Source organism: Olea europaea, chromosome 4, assembly GCF_002742605.1.
Source record: "Olea europaea var. sylvestris chromosome 4, O_europaea_v1, whole genome shotgun sequence".
Classification (NCBI taxonomy): domain Eukaryota; kingdom Viridiplantae; phylum Streptophyta; class Magnoliopsida; order Lamiales; family Oleaceae; genus Olea; species Olea europaea.
The window spans coordinates 15,644,019-15,667,042 of NC_036240.1; the positions used below are offsets into that span (position 1 = coordinate 15,644,019).

Genomic DNA, 23,024 nt, shown 5'->3' on the forward strand with positions numbered 1-23,024 from the left:
TCAGCCGACGTCAAACAATAATTTCAATCACACATTCTTAATTACAATTTATTATTATCCAGAATTTTGCTACACGTACATCGAAATTGACATTATAGTGTACACTCTCCTCACATGTTGATGGATCTCACGATTTTTTTACTGTAGTGGGCCCTCCTCATGTGAGAGGGCTCGTACACCAGAGTGTCAAGCTCTGTGTACAAATAGCATTTTTTTATTTTCCATACATTTCATAAATTCTATTTATTAACCATTAATTAATTTGGCAAACAGATGAATGAGACATTTTGTTTTAAAATAAACTTAACATTATGTCTAATGACCATTATATCAACATTTTTGAAAGATGGATATATTTTTCTCTCACCTAAAGAGTTACTCTAAATGAAAATCCTTCCATGGTTTTGGCTTGTCCTATGTCTAAATTTACCTATTAAGTAAAAATAGTAGTATTGATAAATATTATCGATCGAGAGAGAGAGAGCTACATTTAGTGCCTATTTGGCCCCTTGTAAAGTTTTAAATTATTTGTTATAGTATTATTCTCCATCACACATTCATAAAATAAAATATTCTAAATATAAACTAATATAACTTTTTTATTTTTTAATCACACATTTTTGAAGAAATACTATTCAAAACTCTTTAGTTTTTCAAATAATGAGTGACAAACATGGGATTAGGAAGATGCTATCACCCTAGTTGTGTAAATTTGGCTTGCAGGCCCGAGCAGCTTGTGTCTTGGCTTTGAAAAAACCCAAGCAGGCTCTACTCCAGTCGAGGAGCCATCTAAGCCGACTAGTGTCACAGGCCATTTTCGACTCAACACAAAAATAGAATTAAAAAAAAAAATCAATGAAATGATAAAAGGCAGCCACGTGCAGCTAGCTTGTTAAGGCAACACTAGTTAGGAAAAAATACGTAATATTTTTAAAAAATACATTTTTCAAATTTATTTGTATGAAGAAAAATTGTATAAGAAATATTTTATTCGTATTTAATTTAACTTCGCCTACATTGATTGTAATTGGTCCCAATTCTTAGAAAGGAGGAAGGGTGTTCCTTTTATTTAATTTATAATTTGTATAAATTACACATTTTAAATTCTGTAAAAAAAACATTGGATTTGTCTCCACCCGACTCTGCTGGAGTCGAGCCTAGATTTTTTGACGCTCGAAGCCAAAAAAGTTTAAATCATTTTTACTCAAGTCAAGACCGAGTTTTGAGTTTCGGTTCGCAATTTGACTTGACTTGATTCGTTGACATCCCTATATTACCCCCAGAATGCATCTCAATAAAATGTGCAATTTTCTCAACGGCTATGTAAATTGGCATTCATACATAACATCAATGTTTATGCAACAACCAAATTTCAGATGCTTGCACTTCTCTTCATCCTGTACACGAGTCAAAAATTGGATATACACAACATTAATATCCATACACAGGCACACAGCTACTAACTTGTTGCTATAAAGTTTACAAAGGGCTCCGCGAGCGTCCTTTTTTATACAAACCTCATAAATGTGCATGTCGGATTCCAAACTCAAGACAATCGCACATATGAATTGACAAGAAAGGCACAAATTATGCATATACGAATCATTCAATCTGCTTTACGTGCAATTCTATCTCCAACGGCTGCGTCCAACCCCAGATTATTAAGGTAGTCGAGCAGACATTTTTCCTGTGAAGCAACAAATTGAGAACAGTGAATGAAGATGTTTGTTAAGAAGTGTATAAAGCGTTCTTTCCAAGCGTGCCAGGTTAACTGGGATAAAAGTGGAAGTGTCACATTTTTATTTATATATCTTGCATGGAAAATTTAAACAAAAAATAAAAAAGCCAACAATCAAAACCCGAGGGGCATTGATGAGTCCCAACTCCCAAGACCCAACAAATAATATCTGTCTCCTATCCTTTACCCTTACTTCTTTTCAGGAAAAATTAGAGGGCTCGCTCTAGCCAAATGGCTCGTCCGAGCCATGTCATGTCAGCCCACCTGGGCTTGGACAATCCAGCCCACTTTACACCTATGTACGTAAATAAGTAAATTTAAAAAGAAATTCAAAGAAACTGAGGATCAAACCTGGAGTCTCTAGATCTTCGAGCCTGCTGATGTTCCCAGTTTCCCTGCTATTAGCTTGAATCTCGGGGCAATTCAGTTCCAAAGATTTACCCAAACTCCTTGATTCTGAGTTGATTTGGAAATAAGCAGATGGAAGTTTCTGATAAATCTCTTCCATCCTCCCAGAATGCTCATCTTCCCGATCCATATCAATGATTGTCTGTAAAGATACTAGCATGTTACAGATAACTAATGTCATGAAAAATAGATAAAACTTGTGTTTCTTTTTCTTTTTCGTGCAAAAATGTACTATCCTTAAGTGTAGAGTAGGGTTGAACAATGCTCGGGGTTACTCAAGTTTGCTTTTTATTTCGTTTGATCACTTAAAATCCTTTAGTTTCTACAATAGAATGTCTCCCATAGAAGATAAGTATGAAGCCTTTCCTGTGGGACATTCCATTGGAAAAACTAATGGATTTTTAACTATGTGACCAAATTGAAACAAAAGGCAAACTTCGGCGACTAATTTGGAAGAAAATAAAGTTCAACAGCTAGCATGAAATTTCTCCATAAGAAGAGTAACTAGCAATGTTATTTATCCTATGTAGTAGTGTCTTTGCCTGCCAGAAATTACCTTTGCAGGCGTCTTCTTAAATACTGGGTGAAATCGTTGCCTGCAATACTCATGGAACAAGAGCGTGCATATGATCAGTGGAATGGTGAAACTCGATGCAATTGGTGACCGTTTGATTCCAAAAACTCCCAAAGCTATTATTTGTGTCAGCACCAATGAAAATATTGTTGTATTGTGTATGATTGGCCAATACAGCCCCCCACTTTGATATTTTGTGACATATACATCAAGAATCTGAAACATACATTTCCAAATTGGAATGACAATCCAAAAAGCAATTTCAAGAATGCCAGAAATAGAAGAAAAAGATCAGAGGAAAAAAAAAAGGGGAATCCCCCCGGCCAAAAATAAGATGAGGAGAAAGTCAATTGAAACTTTACGAAGAGAAACTCATCGTCTTATCTACTCCCCCTATATTACCTTTGTATCCACAGAACCAAGAAGGAGAAAGTAATAATAATAATAATTTTTATGTTTATTTTATTAACTTACCCCTTTTGCTAGAGTTAATTATAATAAATAGGAATACTATTGTTGAATATTTCAGACATTGATTTTTGGTATTCAATACTATTGAGATTTTTCTATAGTAATGTTTCTCTCTCTCTCCCTAATTCTTCTTCCTGTAATCTCTTCCAGTCTACCATTCTACATCAGAAACACTGGTTAGAGGTCAATAGAAGATTCACGAAATTTTTCACATGATTATCCAATAAAATCTATCAGGAAACACAGTAATCAGGCATCTAGAGATTAAAAACATTAGTCATAATAGTTACACCAAATGATAGATATTCCACATAACTAGACAACAGTGTGTTATATCTTATAATGCATTTTTTTCCTGCACTTCAAAATTATCAGTGTATATTACTGTATGCATGAACAACGCAGAAGAGAAATTGCACGAAGATGGTCAAGTACATGGTACAAGCACACAGACACAGAGATTTTCTAACTGTTAGCATTATAGTGTGAAGTAAATAAAATTTCTAAGAGATGTCTCAATGTACCACCGTCTCTATCAAGAAATAACTCAGTAATCATGCGCAAATCAAGCATAAATGATCAGAACAGGAGACAAGGAACATGAGCCTTTCAAATAGGTGAACATAAAAGACGCAAGTTTTACAATACTCTAAACAAAAGACAAAAGCACATAGTGAAAATACGAATAACAAAATTCATACTTCTTTACACTAGCAGAACTTCTGAAAAGAATTAAAGTAAAATAAATCTGTATACAAGTCAACAAACATAAAAAAAGTTCTTGTGAGGGAAAAGACATTAATGCATGTTACAAAAACTTGTGCGATCATTCTTAACTGTGTGAACTGGAAAAGGTTTAGAAAGAGTGGAACACATCCATAGGAAATGCTCACCTGATTACGGTACACCAAATAGGCAAGGAAAAAGTAAACCAGCAAGAAGGGCAATATCAAAGGAGCCAATACTGAACAAGTGAAGCCCAGAAGTCCAAAGAGGAGGACTCTTGGAACTTCTGTGTGGTATGGAAAGGTATAAGAGCCATAACTTGAATCATCCTTGTTTCTAAGAATAAATCTATAAAATGAGTTGTAGAGAAGAGGAAATGGCTGAATCAGTTCACAGGACAAGCTAGCCCAGCCTGAGGTGAGGACATAAGTCACAAAGAAGGTAGCCTGCGAAAAATAAAATCATAAGTGCCATGAGATCTCAAAATATACAGGTTGTTTGAAAACATGAACAATGCAGCACGAGCAGTTCCAATCTTATGTGGATAAATTTACTGAAAATATTGACAATAAAAGGTTAAAAATGTAGTTCCAGTTCCATAAAAGCTTATTTCAACGTTCAGAGACGGAATGGCCAAATGTCGATGACCATTTTTAAAGAATAAAAATGGCAATTCAAGGTCAACATTACAATACATTCTTATACACTAGAATAAAACCAACCATGATGGTACTATAAGAGAAGAAGTGAAAATTTAAGACACAACAGATCACCGTTGATGGAACTGCTTTGGCAAGCTGGTTAGGTATCGTTTTCGGATCTCCCAATTTCATAATTGAATCTTGATAATGGTCAATGGCAGCCTCCGTTAAAATATTGGCAAAGAATACATTCCATATTACAAAATAAAGGACTTTAATGCATGTACTTCTTTTCCTGCCACTACGAGATATTGAGCCCTCCAATGTTGAAAACACCATCATAATTGGCGGGACAATAGACAAAAAGATCATGAGTATTACGCTTGGCAGATATCCAGTTATCAGCTGTTTCATAAACCTCCTGCAAGAAGGCAGAAGGGAAAATTTTTTAAGTCCTAGTCATTAGAGTTAGAATCTGCGGATCACAAAATTGTCACCTGCTTCTTTTAATCTTTTGAATCTTTAAGTATATAAATATGTGGTACATGTTAAGTGGGAAAAAAGGACAGATGAAGAGAAATAACCGTGCTGATGGGGATCCCTAAATTTGCTATATTTTCCTTTCAAATACAAATAAAAATTGAAAATGGATTTAGTAAAATTGCTTTCCCGAGACTGATGTTAGAATCTGCACATATATTTTCTCTAGTACATAAACACATTTGAGGTTAGTGAACGTTATTAGTTGATCACCACCCATTTTAATCTTTCTTGAAGCCCTTCTTTCCTGCTACTTCACCGAGTAAGAACCAATACCAAATATGCATGTCAGTTACCAATTGTAACGGAAAAGGGACAATTGAACTGACTTCTAAAGTAGAACACATTACCTCTCTGTAATGTCCTTCATGAAGGGAAATATTTTCTCCACCTTATCGAGATGAACAAGACTTTGCGTGAACACCACAGGGATAAGGAAGAAAGTAACAAACAGAATAAAGGCCACTAGGATGGCAATCTTACGGATCCAAAAGATTCGATACGGTACATATAGGTTTGACCAATATATATCACTTGGTTCTGGAGCCAAGTCTGTAACCCATGACATTGGATTAGGTTGTTGAAGACCCTCTGAAGCAACCAAAGCAGCATAACGTGTCCTGAAGAAAACCAGAGCAACTCCACACTCCTGTAGGAAAGATCAGTCAGCTTTAAACTTCTGAGATATTCAATCCGACAATACCATCAATAGTAGCACTAAAAACCTAGCTGGCAACAAACATGACACGCTCAGCAGATGCATGAAAAGGAATTAGGGACTTCCACACAATACGATGATCTTCACTAACAAAGGAAGAAACACATTGCAATTTCACAAGATCAAATAAAAATTAATTGCAAGAATTCACTTCAACATCAACATGAATCTCTTATATGCCCACTAAATTTCAGCATAAGTTTCCTTACTTAAATTTGACCATATTCAGATTTCAAAACCTTTATGACCATTTGTACAAATTACTGCATACTTTTCACAATTTAATTCCTTTGAAACAAGATGGATTTTCCTCAAGTCACACCACTAGTCACTCCAATTTAACATATATTCAAATAGAAAGAATTTACCGAGTCAACAACTACTGTTGACAGATACAGAAGTTAGACAATAGAACATATTCACAGAACCAACAGGTGCAATCAAGTAGAATATTAATTTCCAAGGCATAAATATCACAGAGGACAGATTGAATTTTAGATGGTGTATAAATGAATTTATTTCAATTTGTAATTTAAGGATAGAAGCTGTTAGACTACTGCAGAATACAGAGATGAACATATATCACTTCCTTTATCCTGAATTTAAATTTAAAACGAGAAAATGTTTTTAGGCTCCAGATCGGGATGGGCTGGTATACATCTCAATATATTGTCCATTAGGGATCAAAAGAGCCTAAAAATGAACTAAAGAAAATCTGGATGATATTTAGCAGAAGAACAGTGCAGTTGGTATCTGAAGAAATTAATCTAGGTTGTAAATATTTTTAGAAATTCAGACCTTTTCCCTTAAATCTGGACTGTCAAGGCAGCTTGTAGTCCTACCATTTTCAGGCTCGGGAGAAAGGATCTTAAAAGAAGTTGAAGTTCCTCCACAAAAGCCACATCTTAATAGTCGTGATCCATAATGTTGGTCCATGCTGTTGGACTTGAGCATATTGTAAATCTTCTCAGCGTCAGTCTGCACCCAACAAAACCAAAAAATCAATCACTTAGAAAAAGAATACATGGGGAAGGTGACGGTTTAAAGTAAAAGAAATCTCATAGCTATAACTCAGATATTTTAATAATCTGAATCCATTTTGGAGTCTAATTTACTGGTTTAAAATGCTTAAACATAAGTTATCAACTCGTAGGCTTGTAGCTACTCATGTCCTTAAAAATCATCTATGACTTTTAACCAAATGTGTGGAATAGAATTTTATGAAGTCCCTTATCGACAAATGTGACAAGCTCTTCTTGGCCCGTAAAAAGCAAGCTACTGCTTCAAAGTAGATTCAGCTGAACAAAAGTCTTCCTTCACATTGTTTACCCAAGAAAAAGATTTTAGTGTTGATGGCTCAAAAGTCAAATCCAAAGATATTGTGGATAATCTGCTAATTCAGGGTATCTAGCAGAATAATCAACTTCCTGGATGGCCTATTATACCTTGAAAGAGAAGAAGGGAAGTAGAACCATTCAAGTCCTTCACATTAGTGCATGTATTAACTATGAATGTCCTAGGACCAGAATAGCTTGTGAAGAAGATGGTTGTCAGTTTCAACCCCTCGTGCCAAAGTAGATGAGAGATGAGAATCACCCAGGTATGCCCAGAGTAATTGTATATAATATTGGCTTTGTTTTGCCGGGGTATGTCCGGAATAATTGTATGTAATATTGGCTTTGTTTTGTCCGGATATGCCTAATGTACTTGTATATGAAAGTTTTGATCAATGAAATTTATATTTACTGATAAAAAAAAAGATGATCGATGAGAATCAATTCTCTTCTTTACACTTTTTCGAGGTTATCAAACATGATTTGTGGGCTAATCATTTAACATCACTAAACTCAATTTATGACAAAGACTAAATGTATTTTCTTTAACGTCACATATTGTGAAAGGAGATGTACAAATCACGCAAAGCATAAAGAGTTCTATTACACTTCACATAATATATATTTAGAAGTTACAGTTTACGAAAGATGATAAACAGATGTTAGTAGTCAACCTGGATAAGATTTACAAAATGAATAAAATACCTCCACCACTTTAACAAAAGAAATTTTACAAAACACGCCTCGTATAAAGACCGTTGATAAGAGTGTAAAATATGATATTTTCCCCTCTTAATTGTTGCATTCGTATAATTATTTGATGTCGAAATGCACTCATTACTCTTATGTTTTGATCTAGGTCACAATTTGATGGAAAATATTGAAATTTGGAAGAAATGATTAAAAAGGGGCAAAGTGGAAGAAAATGAAAGTTCATGGATCAAGTTGCAAATAATCCATAGATGAGACGGGCAATGGAATGATGATTTAAGAAATCTAGGAGTCAATTGGGTGTAATTTAAAGTCAAAAGAAGTGAAATATGACCATAACATCTTCACAAATCAATTCCCAATTGAAAAAGTTATGCACTGGTCTTTAGCCTCATGTTAAGACCCATTTTTGACATGGAAAATGATTGAATTGGAAGATGACTTCTGAAGCAAAGTTGTAGCCCTTCATGGTATCTATCCAACAGAACTTGAATCACCTCAATCGGACATTGGGAGGAAAAGTTATGGTCAAAATACTAAAAACTGTCTGACGGAGGAAATGGTGACAACCATGCGGTCGCATGGTTGCCTTCCGAGAACTTTTGAGGCCATTTTGGTAGAACTATGTGGTCGCATGGCTTAAAACCATGCGGCCGCATGGGTATTTTTCGAGGGCGAAATCTCAGATTCCTATTTTGAAGCGGACACTTATGGAAACTTGTTTGACACACATTTTTAAGTCCTAATCTCGACTCAGAACGCCATTCTTCCTCACTACATCAATTTTCTCTCATCTTGGATAAATAAACTCCATGGAAGGCTAGAAATCCTTGGTGAAGCAAGGGAGCAACTCGATTGGTATCAATTATTTCAACGTTTCTCATGCTTGTAATATGATTTCCATTGCTAAACAATTTAAGATTTGGATTTCTTATTCTTATAAATATGTTTCGAAATTGGTTTAATATATATAGATTTTCATGGATTTAATCATGTTCTTTCCATCGAATAATTGAAGTATGTATTGAATTCCAATTTCAATCATCCCGTTGGAGTGATTCGCTAATATTATATGCTTGATGTATGCAATTGATTTTGAATCTAATTCCAATTAATTAAAGTGAGAATATCCTGTATTGAAATCTAAATTCTAGAGTTATAAGTGAAATTCAATTGATTTAGGTCTCAACTTCAAGCATTGTTGTGATATTGGTTTAACTTTTACTATATTTCTCATACACTCAATCATGTTTTGTCTATTGTGAAATTAACTATTTGTTGAATTTCAATTTCATACAATTTTATTGGTGATTTGATTACTGCTTTATACTCGAGGTAAATTGTCGTTTCTCAAAGTGATTTGAATGAGTGATTCACATTGATTAATCTGAACCAATCGAGGGAATTTCTGTGCTTCATTATTTCACACATTGAATTAAATTTCGTTACTTTAATCATTGATAGTTACATTTCATTTAAACTGATAAATTCATTACACGAAGCACGAAAAAAACTCTAAGCTTTTGATACTTTAACAAATTTCCCATCTCCCTATAGATACGACATCCCAAAGTCATACTACAACTACTGCGTTATATTTTGGGCGTAATCAACCGTTTTAACACTTCATATACCATATATCCGAAATCACAATGTGCAATTGTTATTTCCTAATAGTCAATAAATAATAAATTCTATTAAGTCTTCATCAATGAAAAAAAAAAGGGAAACAATTGCAAATGAATGTGTGGTAATAGGTATCATTATCATGTTATTTTGAGTTGTATAGTGTCATTCTCTGATATTAGTGATCACTGGTAGCTAATGAATGTAACTAATTATTGTTGGCCATTTAGTTGTTGTAGTTTGTTTGTTGAATGTACAATGAAGGTTGGTTGAGTTTTTTTTGGGTGTGATGATGATGATAATTAGTGATAATATTAGTTAAATGATGTTTACCATCACTGCATGCTAAACAAGTAAACATCAATATTATAATTTTCTAGATTATGTTATGTAAAGTGTGACTAGCTATTATATACAAGGTGTGAAAAATGTAACTTTGCAAAAATGGATTTCTTCGTATAGCTGGATTTTTCATAATGGTAGATTCTGCAATTATCTATTTTTCTTTCACGGAGAGTTAACACAATGTTATTGGTTAACACACGTAATATTACTTTGTAAATTGTACTTTTTGATGTATGATAGGTAAAATGTAATAGCATCCTTTTTATACATGAATTAGTCTACTTGTACATTTTTGGTCGCACATAATGTTTTACACCCCTCCCCCCCTCGCATCCCCAAACTTGTAAGGGTGGGGGGGTGGTCACACATAATATATTATATGTGGACCCCCTACATGTGAGGGGAGTGTAAAATATTATGTACAATCAAAAGTGTACATGTAGTATCACCCTTCTATACATGGGGCATACTATAAATTTCCGCACTCTTTATCAATCTTTACAGCATATTATGACTACAACAAAAAAGCATATGAATGTTGTTTTGGATGTTATGATCTTCACTTTTCCCTTCAACAGCAAATCAACCTCGTGGTAAGGTCAACGGTGCAGGAGTCCCCAAGGAAGAATACTAATATAATTATAGGGGTATATCTGACAGTTTGCATATGTATTGATTCACTCTAATATTTCCTCCCCATATATAATAGGTATTAAGACAAGCCTTTTTTCAGGTGTAGAGAAAACAAAACAGAGAGGTGTGAGTTTCACATACAGCATGTATTCTTCTTTTTTATAGTGAAACCTTGAAGTGGTAAGTGGATTCTTCCATTGATAGTATAGCACTGTAAATCGTGAGTTTTTACTTTCTTTCTTTCCTATTTCGTGTGTTATCGTCTTAATAATATGATATTGGGCATTTAATCTGTGACATGCTGCCAAATAAGGAAAATATCAACTGCCATGAGAGAGAAAATCCATTTATATGCTCACCATCAATTTCTGAACTGCACCGGAATGGTAAATCATTTGATGCGATAAATAGCTTGATGAGTAGTAATCTGTAAAGAATTTAGCAACTTTGACACCGTATGATTCTTCTTGAGACCATGGAATGGCACGAACAAGTACAGTAAAGTGACTTGGGTGGGAATGAGATGCTGTAATATATGCCAATCTCATTTTTGTGATGCTTTTGTACTCCTAAAGACAAGTATAAATATAATATCAATAAGGTTATAGCAAAGAATCATACATTAAACTCTGTATACCCAATCAAAATGAAAATAAAAGGTGGGTTTAGGTTGAAATTCTTACGAAGTAAAGAAGAATACAAGCACAAGAAGATATGACATATAATGCAAGACAGTGTGCCCAAAGCCTGAAAAAAAAAAATCCAAATATAAGGACCAAATTCGAAAGATTTATAGTCAAGACCAAAAGGAGAGGAGAGAGAAAAATTCATAAAATAAGCATTCTAGCATTTTATTATTTACTTCGGTAAATGAATGCGCATTGTGATTCATTTCCTGTCCTTTCAACGAATCCACATAAGCTTTAACAAGGATATATTTTGATTGTAGAATGAAAAAGCTGAAACTCTGAATATGCATCTTTTTTAATTCAAAAGGCACCGATATCTTATTTTTCATCTTTATTTTCAGCCTTGATGAGAGGCAGCATGCACCAATTAGGCTATCATGAAATGTATATATTTATCAAGCTGGCAAGTGGACTATTTAAGTGTCTTGCTGGAAACTCAAAGTAAATTAGCATCTATGCACTCAGTGTAATTAAAATATATGCACCCATGGTATTGTATTGCTAAAATCTTGTACAGCTGTTCCACATTGAGAAAGTTATAAGCCACAGACCATTCTATGGAGGCACACTCTCCACTCAATGCCAAATGGTTTTCAGATCATATGCTTCGTAAGGTTTTAAAACCAGGATTGCATCCTTGATCTTGTTAGCTGGCACACCGTAGCTCCCTACTCATTTACCTCACTCTAAGCAAGTTGAGATTATACTTAACATGAACATAAGCATTAAAAGTTGTCCAACGAAAAACAAGTGTGACCTTCCAGACCAGTATATGAGCCCAGACAATGCCCACTCATCCCCTAAACATTGTTGATTAGAACAGATGTTTAAAAAGCGGACTACTTCAAGCAAATAAGATTCATTCACGGGAATAGAGCAGGCACTTATTCTCAGTAATAGATGTTGACATATTACGTACCATCTTGATCCTTCCTTGACATCCTCAATGGTGAAAACGCTCAACTGCTCATCTCGAATATGTTTATGCTCCTCTTTCCCAAAATAATTAAGTGGAAGCACAAGAAACAAACATATAACACCAGCAACAGAGAATACTCGGATACTGCACATAGTAAAGCAGCAGCATGTATTAGGACAACAGCTGGAATAGGAACACGAGGAAATCAATCAAGAGAAAACAAATGCTTCCCATATCCAGAGAAATGGAGAACACATGCAGCAGCAATGTCAAATTTTAGTTCAATACTGAAGTCCTTTCTGTCGAGGACAAGATGGAAATCAATTGTGACCATGTGCATGTCTCGAAGAATTTTGAAATATTTGAAGGATCTACATCACTCAATAGAATAAAATAGTAAAGAAAGCACAAAAATATTATTTTGATTGTCACGAACACAACAACCTACATAAGAGAGTGAATAAAGCTAATCGCTCCAATTGATAAAATATGTAAACAAACGAAAGGTCTTTCTTCTTCAAGTAAATAACTGCAGTTCCATAATTACTAATAATGAAACATAGTTATATTCCTGGGATTTTGAAATTACGTGTGTTGTCACCTGAAAACAACTGCCCTGAGAAAAACAACAGCATCCAGACCTCCAGTGGCGAATAATTCTTCCTCAGACGCTACCCATGATTTTACTATCCAACTAGCAGAAGGAATAAATCTCTGTAACCAAAATGGATCATTGCGTTTTGACCTCACCTGAGCAAGTTTTTGCCCGAAGTACACGCTCACAAGGCTTGGTTGTTTTCTTAAAATGGAATACAATGAAAACAGCACTGCACACACTGCAGTATTGATACCAGAAGAAGTCAACAGAGCAGAAATGTTCATTTCTAGATTACTGTAACAGAAGTTTTTGGTGTGTCATCATCCAAAAGTGAGGTAAACGATCTTCAAATGTTAAATTGCAAAGAAGTCCAAAAGAGCAATAGTGTAAGAAGCAGTAGTTCGTCACACTTATCCTGAACCTGCAAGAGTAAAACTGGAATGCTCAACTTCTTTATTTTGTAAAAAGACTTAAAAAATATCAACGTTATTCAACCACAAACTATATTCCAAACAAGTTGAAAGTATTCATTTGTCAAATTTTGCACTTTTCTTTGCAGGTTTAAAGGGGATGTCCAAACAGAGAGGGAGAGAGTGAAAAAAAAATAATAATAATTCTTTATACAAGAGAAAATCAAAGTCATCCGTGCATAAATCCAAAAGCATAATCATTACACTTCAGTAAATATCGATGAACAGAACCTGATAAATAAAAAAAATAAAAAATAAGATTGTGACCCTGCATCATGATTCATGTATCAATCAAATTGCATCCCATGTTCAAACAGACAGAAAGTCATTCATATCCACTACCATGAAATCTGGAGTACAGAGTCGCTAAAGTCTTTAAAGCATATTCATAAACAGGCGCATATATATAGTGGAAACATACTAATACAGAGTATTTGCAAGCACCACTGCAGAACCACTGCAGATTAGAGCTTATCCAAATAATAGACACACATATGCGCCTGATGAGTTCACAAGTTCCAATCTTAAAATCGTGCAGTAGATATATTCATGGCCGTCAATCTTATTCCTGTGCCTGACAATATTGCTCAAGGAAGAACAGAAAAATCCGAACAGGAAAATACACCAAAATTCTCATCCAACATTTACGCTGTCAAATCAATACAATAAACATCGTAACCGGGAAAAATAATGTTTACCTTTTTCCGATATGTCAAAGATTCAATAAAAGGCAAACAAATCAAGATTTAAGAGAGTGATTGCTTAGACTTAAGAACTACAAAGAGTGAAAATAAATTACGACTCGAAGAACAAAGAAAACGAAATGGAAACCCTATAAATTTATTGGGATTTGATATTTTGGGTTGAGAGAGATTTTGAAGTTGGCTAGAAGATCAGGCAAGGCCTACAGAATGCAATTGGTAGAGTTTTTCACGTAAAATGTGTGTGTTGTGTGTGTTTGATGCGGGACCGGAGGATAAGCCACGTGAAGAACAATTATGAAATGTGTGCAACTGTCCAAAATGGCGGAAAACCGTCACGTCCTCTCGCTTAACTTCCCACATAACAGAATTTTTAAGGGTTTTTCTATGACTGTACACGTACATTCCACTCACATGAGAAGTCCTATGCCGTCAAGCTTGGTGTACAAAGTGTCATACATCAAGCATGACTCAATTTGAAAATATTTAAATAGTTAATTTGGTTTGTTTCAATTCGCCTTTTTAAAACAACGATCAAGAACGTAAAGGCTAGTCAAGCAATCAAGGGTGGAATTATGTCCTTGGATCCGTCTTAGCCCTTGGCCCTCATTAAATTAACTTTCATTTTTTCTCTTTTCTATTTTTCACCACACAATTTTTTGAAAAATAATATTACACGTAAATCGAAAATTTTTCCTTTCTTTTTAACCATCCATTTTTCAAAAAAATAATATTCCACTCATTACAATTTGAAATAATGGGACCAAACGAGGGCTTAGTAAGTCCCTGTTTGATAGCTATTGTTTGGTCAAAATAATCTTTTGAATAATAATTTTTAGGATAATGTGTTTTTAAAAGGTAAAGAGAAATTTTGAATTTAAATACAGAGTATTTTATTTTGTAAACATGGTTGAAATGAGTATTTAAATAAATAAAAAATAGGAGAAATGCTGGGGGTTTCTGTCAGGGGGGCAGTCAATCCCCTGTTTTCCCAGCATTTCTCAAAAAATAGAGAGTTTTCAAATGATATTTATCAAATAAGGGCTAAGTGCTTGTTTGTTTTTTTTTTTTCTTTTGGGAGATTAGATTTTGTAATAGCAATTTTTTAAAGTATATGTGATTAAAAAGTAGGGAAAATTTTGGATTACATACAAAAATATTTTATTGGAAGAATATATAATTGAAAATAATTTTGAATTTTTTTTTTTAAATAATGAGACTCAGAGGAAATAAATCGAGTTGTTCCTATCGGGATAAACTTTAACACCTATGTATGTATGTGTAGTTATCATATTTTCTTTGACGAAATTTATAATAAATTATTTATAAATGACCAAATTTCATTCAATTGATTCACAGTTACTAAAAGGTTCTCTAAGGAAAATTATTATTATGTGACCTCCATAATAACATTTGTTAAAATGTAGTGAGTTTCTACCACGGTTTTGTAACAACTAATAAACTATGAATAGGTAAATTTGGTTGTGGTCATTGAAATTTAAATGAATTTTTAATTGAATAATTAAATTTTAATTTATTTCAATCGAATTGTTTAAATTCAATTTAATTTCAAATACTACCACTCATTTACATTATGCCAACCCAATAAAATCGATTAGTTAACAATCATGATGCACCTTAAAAACGAGAGTTATGGCAATAGTTTTTAATTTAAATAATTAAAATGTTCTTCTTTTTTTTAACATTTTACGATGGGATGTAGTGATAAATAACATTTCATGCAGAAATTACGAGAAGAACTACTGAACTACTGAAATATGATTGACAATTAAGCAATGTTCATCAATTGAGAGATAACCGATGATGATGTAGTGAAATTTGAAACTACATTAAAATTCAATAACCTAATTGAAATTTTATTTGGAAATCACCCACTAGGAGTCAATGTTGAGTTGTCCTACTATTTCTCCATAATATAATATGAAGATAAAATAATGTATTGTGTCCAAGAATATTCTTATTCGTTTATTTTATAAATAATTGTTTGGACCTCTTTTTCTTGGCGTCAATGCATTCAAAATAAGTCTCGAAAATTCCGTGGGACCCATTTCTTTTTTTATCTTATTTTTCAAACTTTATTTTGACAAGTTCATATTGTGACCATATCTTTTTAAGATAATAATAACGATAAAAACATTTTAATAGTAGCAATTTAGCATGATTAGATTCCATGATCTCTTAAATACCTACTAAACATTTTTTACCAAGTGGATCCATCTATTCTTTTGAAAAGAAGTCAAGATTTCAACTCTTGCTAGACCCCAACGAAAGTTGTCATCATCAACGTTTAAATTCACTAATGTCTAGTCGAAATGTTCGGCATAAAATTCTAGCCACAAATATAGTTTTGGAAACCCTAGTGACAAGATTTGAAGGTAGAGCTTCAAAACACGTGTTCGGTTCAAATTCAAAATTTTTATGGGTCATACGTAACTATTTTTCTCTAATTTCGAACCTTCAATAATGAATGTGCAAAAGGAAATTGGGATAACTCTTGTTTTCCCTCCAATAATTAAGCGAATATTTAGATACACGTTCAAATACAAATATTTGAGTTTTCAATTAAAAATGTTAATCTTATTAAGAGAAATGTTAGTATTCTTATATACTATCTATAAATTATGTGAGATATCCATTCTTACATGTTGGTAGCTCGTTCGAGCTTATAGACGGATCGAATAATTTGTTTGAACATTATGAACTTGGATATATTGAACTTTATAGTCGATCTTATGTTTTTTCTTGACATTATATACCTTTTGTAGCAATTTTCCTAGTCTTCTAATTTGTGGCAGGTGTTGCACGTACAAGTCAAGTCACTAGTCACAATGTTAAAAGAATTCATCTTTTTGGACAGGGCTACGAGGCCTTGTCCGTCCAGGACTTTGAACTGGCATCGAGACCAATTGGGGGGAGGGGGGCATTTTGGCTGGATGGACGTGGCCCTGTCCATCTACCACTGTTGATGTTAAAATGGGATAATTCCACGTCTTCAGTTAAAAGTAATCATGTTTCTCGTCCACTGTGACATTTTCCTCACATTTGCTTGTGGACTGAAATTGCTCCACATCTAGACCTTGCGTTTGAAAGGGTGGGCCTTAAATAATATGCGCTTTATTTTGTGTGTTGGCTATAATTATTTATTTTCGGAGATAATTATGATAGGTACTTTTTTTATTTACTAGGTATATAAATTGCTAAAATATTCACTTGTATGTTATACTCAGCTAAATGATATTTGATTTTTAGATTGAGTCTGAATCACGAATCTTCAATTTTTAATTAACAAACTTTCATCTTTTGATCCAAAAAATTTATGCTTCCAACCTTAAGTCTTCTATGATAATTTTTTAAAGTATAGACTACACTGACATGGTACGTCTTTTTAATTAAATCAAAAACCTAATTTTGAGCAACAAATCAAGAAAATAATAAATTAATTTTCCCCTTTTTTCGAAGCCAGAGCATTTGTACAATGTCATCTCTATCTAATCTAATCTAAATAGATAAAAGTCTCAATTCATGTTGAAGTCTAATTAGGCCATAATTAGTTTAAATGCAAGTATAGTCCCTGAACTTTAATTATAATTACAATTAATTCCAAAATTTTCGTAGTAATTGTAATTAAGCCCAAGACTTTATGGAACTGCCAAATGACCTGCTCAGACATATATTTTTAAGGAGGTACTTTTAAGTTTGGCTTGGTCAAACCATTCAATTTGCACTTTGACTTTTAAACAATCGAATATTTCCACAATGGCCACTTGATTGTTAAAAGGCAAAGATGTCCTTAAATATATTATACAATTACAAAATATTGTTTTGTTTAAAAGACATTATTACCATTTTAGTTAACAAGTAAAAACCAAACACTTCCCACTTAAAATTTCAAAATCAGATAACTTTTATCATCTATTTATGCCAACAAGGATAAAATTTCCCTCATATTTCATCCTCTTCAACCTCAAAATCTCAGTAATTTATCAAAAGCTGAATAAGTAATTTTTATTTTTTTTTATATCTCAATCACTTTGAATCGATAAGTATATTTACATATGTTTAATTTCATTTTCGTCATATTAGTACACGCTTTAATTGATAAATCTTATTTCGATATAGTAATACTTGTAGAAAAAATTTTACCAGATCTATAATTTTTTTAAGCATGAACAAGGAAAAACTCATCCGCATGTTGAGACTGATCAGAGTAACTGTCATAACAATTAATAGCTTGACCAGATAGCTATTACAACTGACTGCGCTAACTATTAAGTCGACTGTAAATTTTTTATTTTAAATAAATTTTGCCTTGTAGGTTGAGCCAAATTTCTGAATATTTTTTTTTATAATTAAAATTTCTGTTTCATATTGCGTATACGGTTTTAATTCTAGTTTGTTACTTTTGTAATTTCGAATTAGATGAAAATTGTGGATGGGTATAGAAATTTACGAGTAATATAAAGGGTGGTATTTCAATTTTCGTAATAGAGAGTACATCATACGTGAGAATATACCATAATTTACAAAACAAGCTCAATGTCGTTCCCTCTCAGTATGATATGGAACTGAGATTTTTATTCCACTGATATTCATCCATTTCGATTCCATATTTCCATCTATGAAGGGTACTTCTGATGTTGAACTGAATTATCTATTAGAATTTAACAAAATGCATACAACTTCGATTTATCTTTGTGTAACTTTAAATAGGAAGGATGTCGTCTAAAGCGAACACGAAGATTCAGATGGAGCGAATAACAAAGCCAATGATTTTTAGGACACAGTGGAGATGGCTCGTGAGGATGATGTACTAATTCCCAAGACAATTGTTCTTTATCGTGATCTCATTGTTATGCATAGAATTTCGTTGGTAGTTCACAGCAACAAGAATGAAAATGAATTAACAAATAAGGATTTGATTGTATTATCCCATCAGAGACATGGGCGGGGTAGGAGCTCAAGAGCTTAATCAAGTGGAGCATCCTCTTCGCGTGTGTTTCCCGATGATGAGGATTTACACGTCGAGCAATTGTTTGAAATAAAGAAATATTTACAGGAAGTTGTGCACTGGATGACATTAAAATACAACTTGTAATTCAAGGTAAATAAATCAAATAAGTCCTTGTTGACGATTGTCTAAGACGATAATAGTTGATGATGGCGCTTTGTGAACGACTAAAATGGACACAAATGAGTTATTTGTGATTCGCAAGTATATACGGGAGCATACTTGTGAAGTGGAAATTCGTCGAAATGATCACAAACAAGTTCGAACATGATTTATTGGTCAACAGATAATGCACAAGTATCAGGACCCATAGCCGATCTATAGGCCTTCGGACATCATTAAGATGTTCGTCGAGAGTACAAAGTATTCATGAGCTACCAGAAGGCCTGGAAGGTCAAAGGATGCGCGTTGGAAGATTTAATGGACTCAGCCGAGGAAAATTATGCTAAATTGGCCAGTATTTCCATAACGTGGGAAAAACTAATCTTTAATCGACATTTTTTATTGAGACGGGAGGCCAGAATTATTTTAAAATTTTCTTCATGACTCTTGGACAATGCATTCGGGAATTTCGAAACGCGATGCGACCCGTAATTCTAGTCGATGATGCAATTCTGAAAGTTAGATACCAAAGCAAGTTGATTATTGTTACACGCCAATACGTCAACATTCAAATTTACTCTCTTGCATTCGGCATAGTTAACAGCAAGAATGATATATCGATGCTTTGGTTCTTTACAAAGCTGATAAAGGTGATAGGGAAAGTCGTGGACTTTGCCTTTGTAATTGATCGGGGATCGTCTATAATAAATGGTATCGCTGAAATTTTTCTTGAAGAACATCATCGATATTACATGTACCACATACAAGGCAATTTGAAGACTAAGTATTGTCAATTTTATTTTTGTAAGTGTACGGATCGTAACATGTACTAAGTGGACATATGAGTCCAGATTGTCGATTCCATGAGGACTATATTCTATCACTTAATTCAATTTTTCTTTAACCACTATTTGATGAAAGCGTATAAAAACCTGTAGGATTTGAATTTTAATTTAAATACACGAAAATAAGTGGATGCACACACAATTGGTTTAGAAATCAAACAAAACATAGACGTCGGGGCAGAATAATTTCAACTATTGGCCACCTTTACATCTTAAATTAAGATTCACATCTCATGTAGTTTTCGGTCGAATTCTCTTATTATATTCAACTTACTCATCTCGAGTTCTCACTAAGCCTATTTAACTAATTCAATTCCATATCTCTATGTGAATCTATTTAGTTAAACGAGTTCTTTGTCCTATGAATTCAATTATGACTGCAATAATTAGTATAGGTATCTCTACTCCTTATACTAATTTATCGAATTTTACTATATGGTCTAAATCCTAAATTTACCTCTCAATTCGTGAAAGATTCACAAAATCATCAAATTAGTGATCAAGTAATTCAATGCATTCAATCTATAGTAAAATCAATGCATAGAACAAAAAAACTAAGAATCTTAATAAAAAAAAATAAAGGATACCACTTCGGTTATATTATTCGCCCTAACTATGGATTTAACTATTCATAAAGAAAGGAAAAAAATTGTTTTAAAATATATCACCGAATTTGTAGTAAAGATATAGAAGAAAAATTAGAATTCTTGCATCGAGATTTCTTTTCTCTTCCAATCATTGCGCCAAACCTTCAATTGCTTGATGTATTTCTTCTTTGAAATTCTCTTTTAATTCTCCAATAGTGTTTCATGCCTCTTAATGTGTGAAATCTCCTTCAAAAGTATGAGACAATTGTATTTATAGGTGCCTTCTCGTGTGTGTAGAAAGTAAGATTTTTATAGATTTCAAAACGGGCCAAAAACGCGCCCTAGATGCACCTAGGCGGCGCTTCGGCACCATAGGAGTGGGGCGCGACTCTCTTTTGGTGGCACCTCGGTGTCCTAATGGTACTTGCATTGGAATGGATTTTACTTCAGGCATCATTTTTAAATTCGATCATTTGCTATATGAAAAATGGATTTCAATATGAGGCTGAAGTGCATAACATTTTTGTGTTGGAATTGATGCGTGATCATACTTTGATTATGTTTCATCCCTTTGACGTCTTTCTTTATCCAATTAACTCCCAGCACTCTTGAATCTTCATTATAAGGTGCGACACAACTATTGAGTATTTGCACTTTAGTCCCCAAACTTTGAATCTTTTACAACTTAGTCATTTTCTCCAATTTTACCAACTTTTACACATTTCCTTCAATTTCATCGACCTATACCACAATATCAAAACATACATAAAAACGCTCTAAAACTCATGTAGGAATTAGCTAAATATCAAGTTTAAATGGTACCTAAAGTATGAATGAAATACATTCATTACTAGATATCAAGGCAAAGACATCGTTTCACTGTTTAGGAGAGTGGTTGAAGCTTACAGCATTGAGAAGTATAATAAGTTCATGGTTGAAATTGCAAGTAAATCATTCCCGACATGAAATTATCTAACAAAAATGGGAATCGAACATTGGGCACGGTTGTATTTTCCAGGACATTGAAATAGCATGATAACGTCAAACAACGCGGAGTCTCTCAATGCATTGTTCAAGAATGATCGAGAGTTACCAATTAGCACAATGATCGAAAACATTCGTAACAAGATATAACGATGGTTTCATGATCGACGTGCGAAATTCCAAAGTTATACAGGCGTGTTAACACCGACTCAAGAGGACAAACTCTTCAAGGCTACAGAGGTTGCGAGAAAGTTGAATGTGGAACCACTGGATGCTTTGCGCTTGTCCATGAAATGTGCACGTAATACGCATACATGATGAACTTGACTGATAACACATGTACTTACAGTCGATTTCAGTTGGAGAGCTTTTTATATGAGCATGCAGTCGCGATAGCTATGTATCGAGGCTTTGCAGCGAGAACATTGTTCTCTCCCTATTACATGATCAACTCTTGGAAAGCAACATATGCTGTGACTATATTTTCTTTACCGAGTGAAGCAAAGTGGGAAGTTCCCAACTATATTCTCTCACTTAATATATTGTTGCCACTAGAAGTTGAACTGCATGATCCTGAATGTCCACGTACGTGTAGAATATCATCTACCAGAAAGTTTTGTACAAGTTAGATTCTCCTAAATGACAATTAGACAGGCGTATAATGATGTCGATGTCAAATGAACTGTATTTATATCTATTCATAATTAAATAAGCAATTATTTCATAATTACCAAAAAAATTCAATATCTAATATTTACTTAAAATTTACAATATTTACAATTATCTCATAATTACAAAAAAAATTTAATGTATAATATTTACATAAACCTTATGTGTTATATTAAAAAATTCAATGTACTTTATGGCAAACATGCCGCATCGTCCTTGCAATTAAACAATAATGTGTTAGTTCAATATCATGTAGCTAAAAACTAGATTTTAAATTTGAAAAAATTACAAACTTGAACAAGGAGAATATAGCGACCTTACCCCGAAGGTCGAAGTGGAAGGCACCACCATCGACTAGCCTGAGCAACTGACACAATAGTGCATCGAAGATTTGCCCAGAGTTCTGGACCTCCCTCAACTGATATAGGGGCTAGAAGAAGGACTAGCATAGAATGTCCGCTTGTCGGTCATTCAGTAACTCCGGTACCACAGTGAAACTGTCAAAGGTATGTTCCAAGTAGCTTTTTTTGGCATCCGTCTCAACTCCTCATTTATATAGTATTCTATCTTGCAAAAATTCAAATGTTAGAATAAAAGATAACGGAATAAAGCATAATCTTAGAAAATTAAACGAATCGAATTGTAACTACTATACGTAAAATGTAAATTCATTTTACACCGATAATAAATTCATTTTTTTTTAATTCATATTGAAAGGAAAAAAAGGAAAAAAGGGAAATCAAAGGAGAAAAAAATGGGTTGACTCTTTGGCCTAAACGAGGACTCGACCAAATAGTCTATTTAAAAAAAACAAAAACAACAAAAATGGTAAAAAAAAAATTTGGGGGGGGGGGGGGGGGGGGAAAAAAAGGAAAAAAAAAAAGGGAAAAAAAGAAAAAAAAAAAAAAAAAAAAAAAAAAAGGGAAAAAAAAAAAAGGAAAAAAAGGGGAAAAAAAAAAAAAAAAA

The 23,024-nt window shown here is 33.5% G+C and overlaps 1 protein-coding gene across 2 annotated transcripts; it reads right to left on the reverse strand.

The window, feature by feature from the left end:
• Positions 1–1,320: 1,320 nt before the first annotated feature.
• Positions 1,321–14,194, reverse strand: LOC111393783 (CSC1-like protein RXW8). Of its 2 annotated transcripts, none has more exons than XM_023019485.1 (12): positions 13,840–14,194; positions 12,675–13,092; positions 12,074–12,217; positions 11,149–11,212; positions 10,825–11,034; positions 6,615–6,794; positions 5,449–5,747; positions 4,691–4,979; positions 4,085–4,363; positions 2,703–2,936; positions 2,090–2,288; positions 1,321–1,687 (listed from the first exon to the last, which is right to left on the reverse strand). In XM_023019485.1, the coding sequence occupies exons 2-12, from the start codon at positions 12,953–12,955 to the stop codon at positions 1,662–1,664; spliced, it is 2,205 nt and encodes a 734-aa protein (XP_022875253.1). In that variant the 5' UTR covers positions 12,956–13,092; positions 13,840–14,194; the 3' UTR covers positions 1,321–1,661. The 2 variants fall into 2 exon arrangements, with proteins under 2 accessions (XP_022875253.1, XP_022875254.1); XM_023019486.1 differs by lacking the exon at positions 13,840–14,194 and adding an exon at positions 13,563–13,799.
• Positions 14,195–23,024: the final 8,830 nt, after the last annotated feature.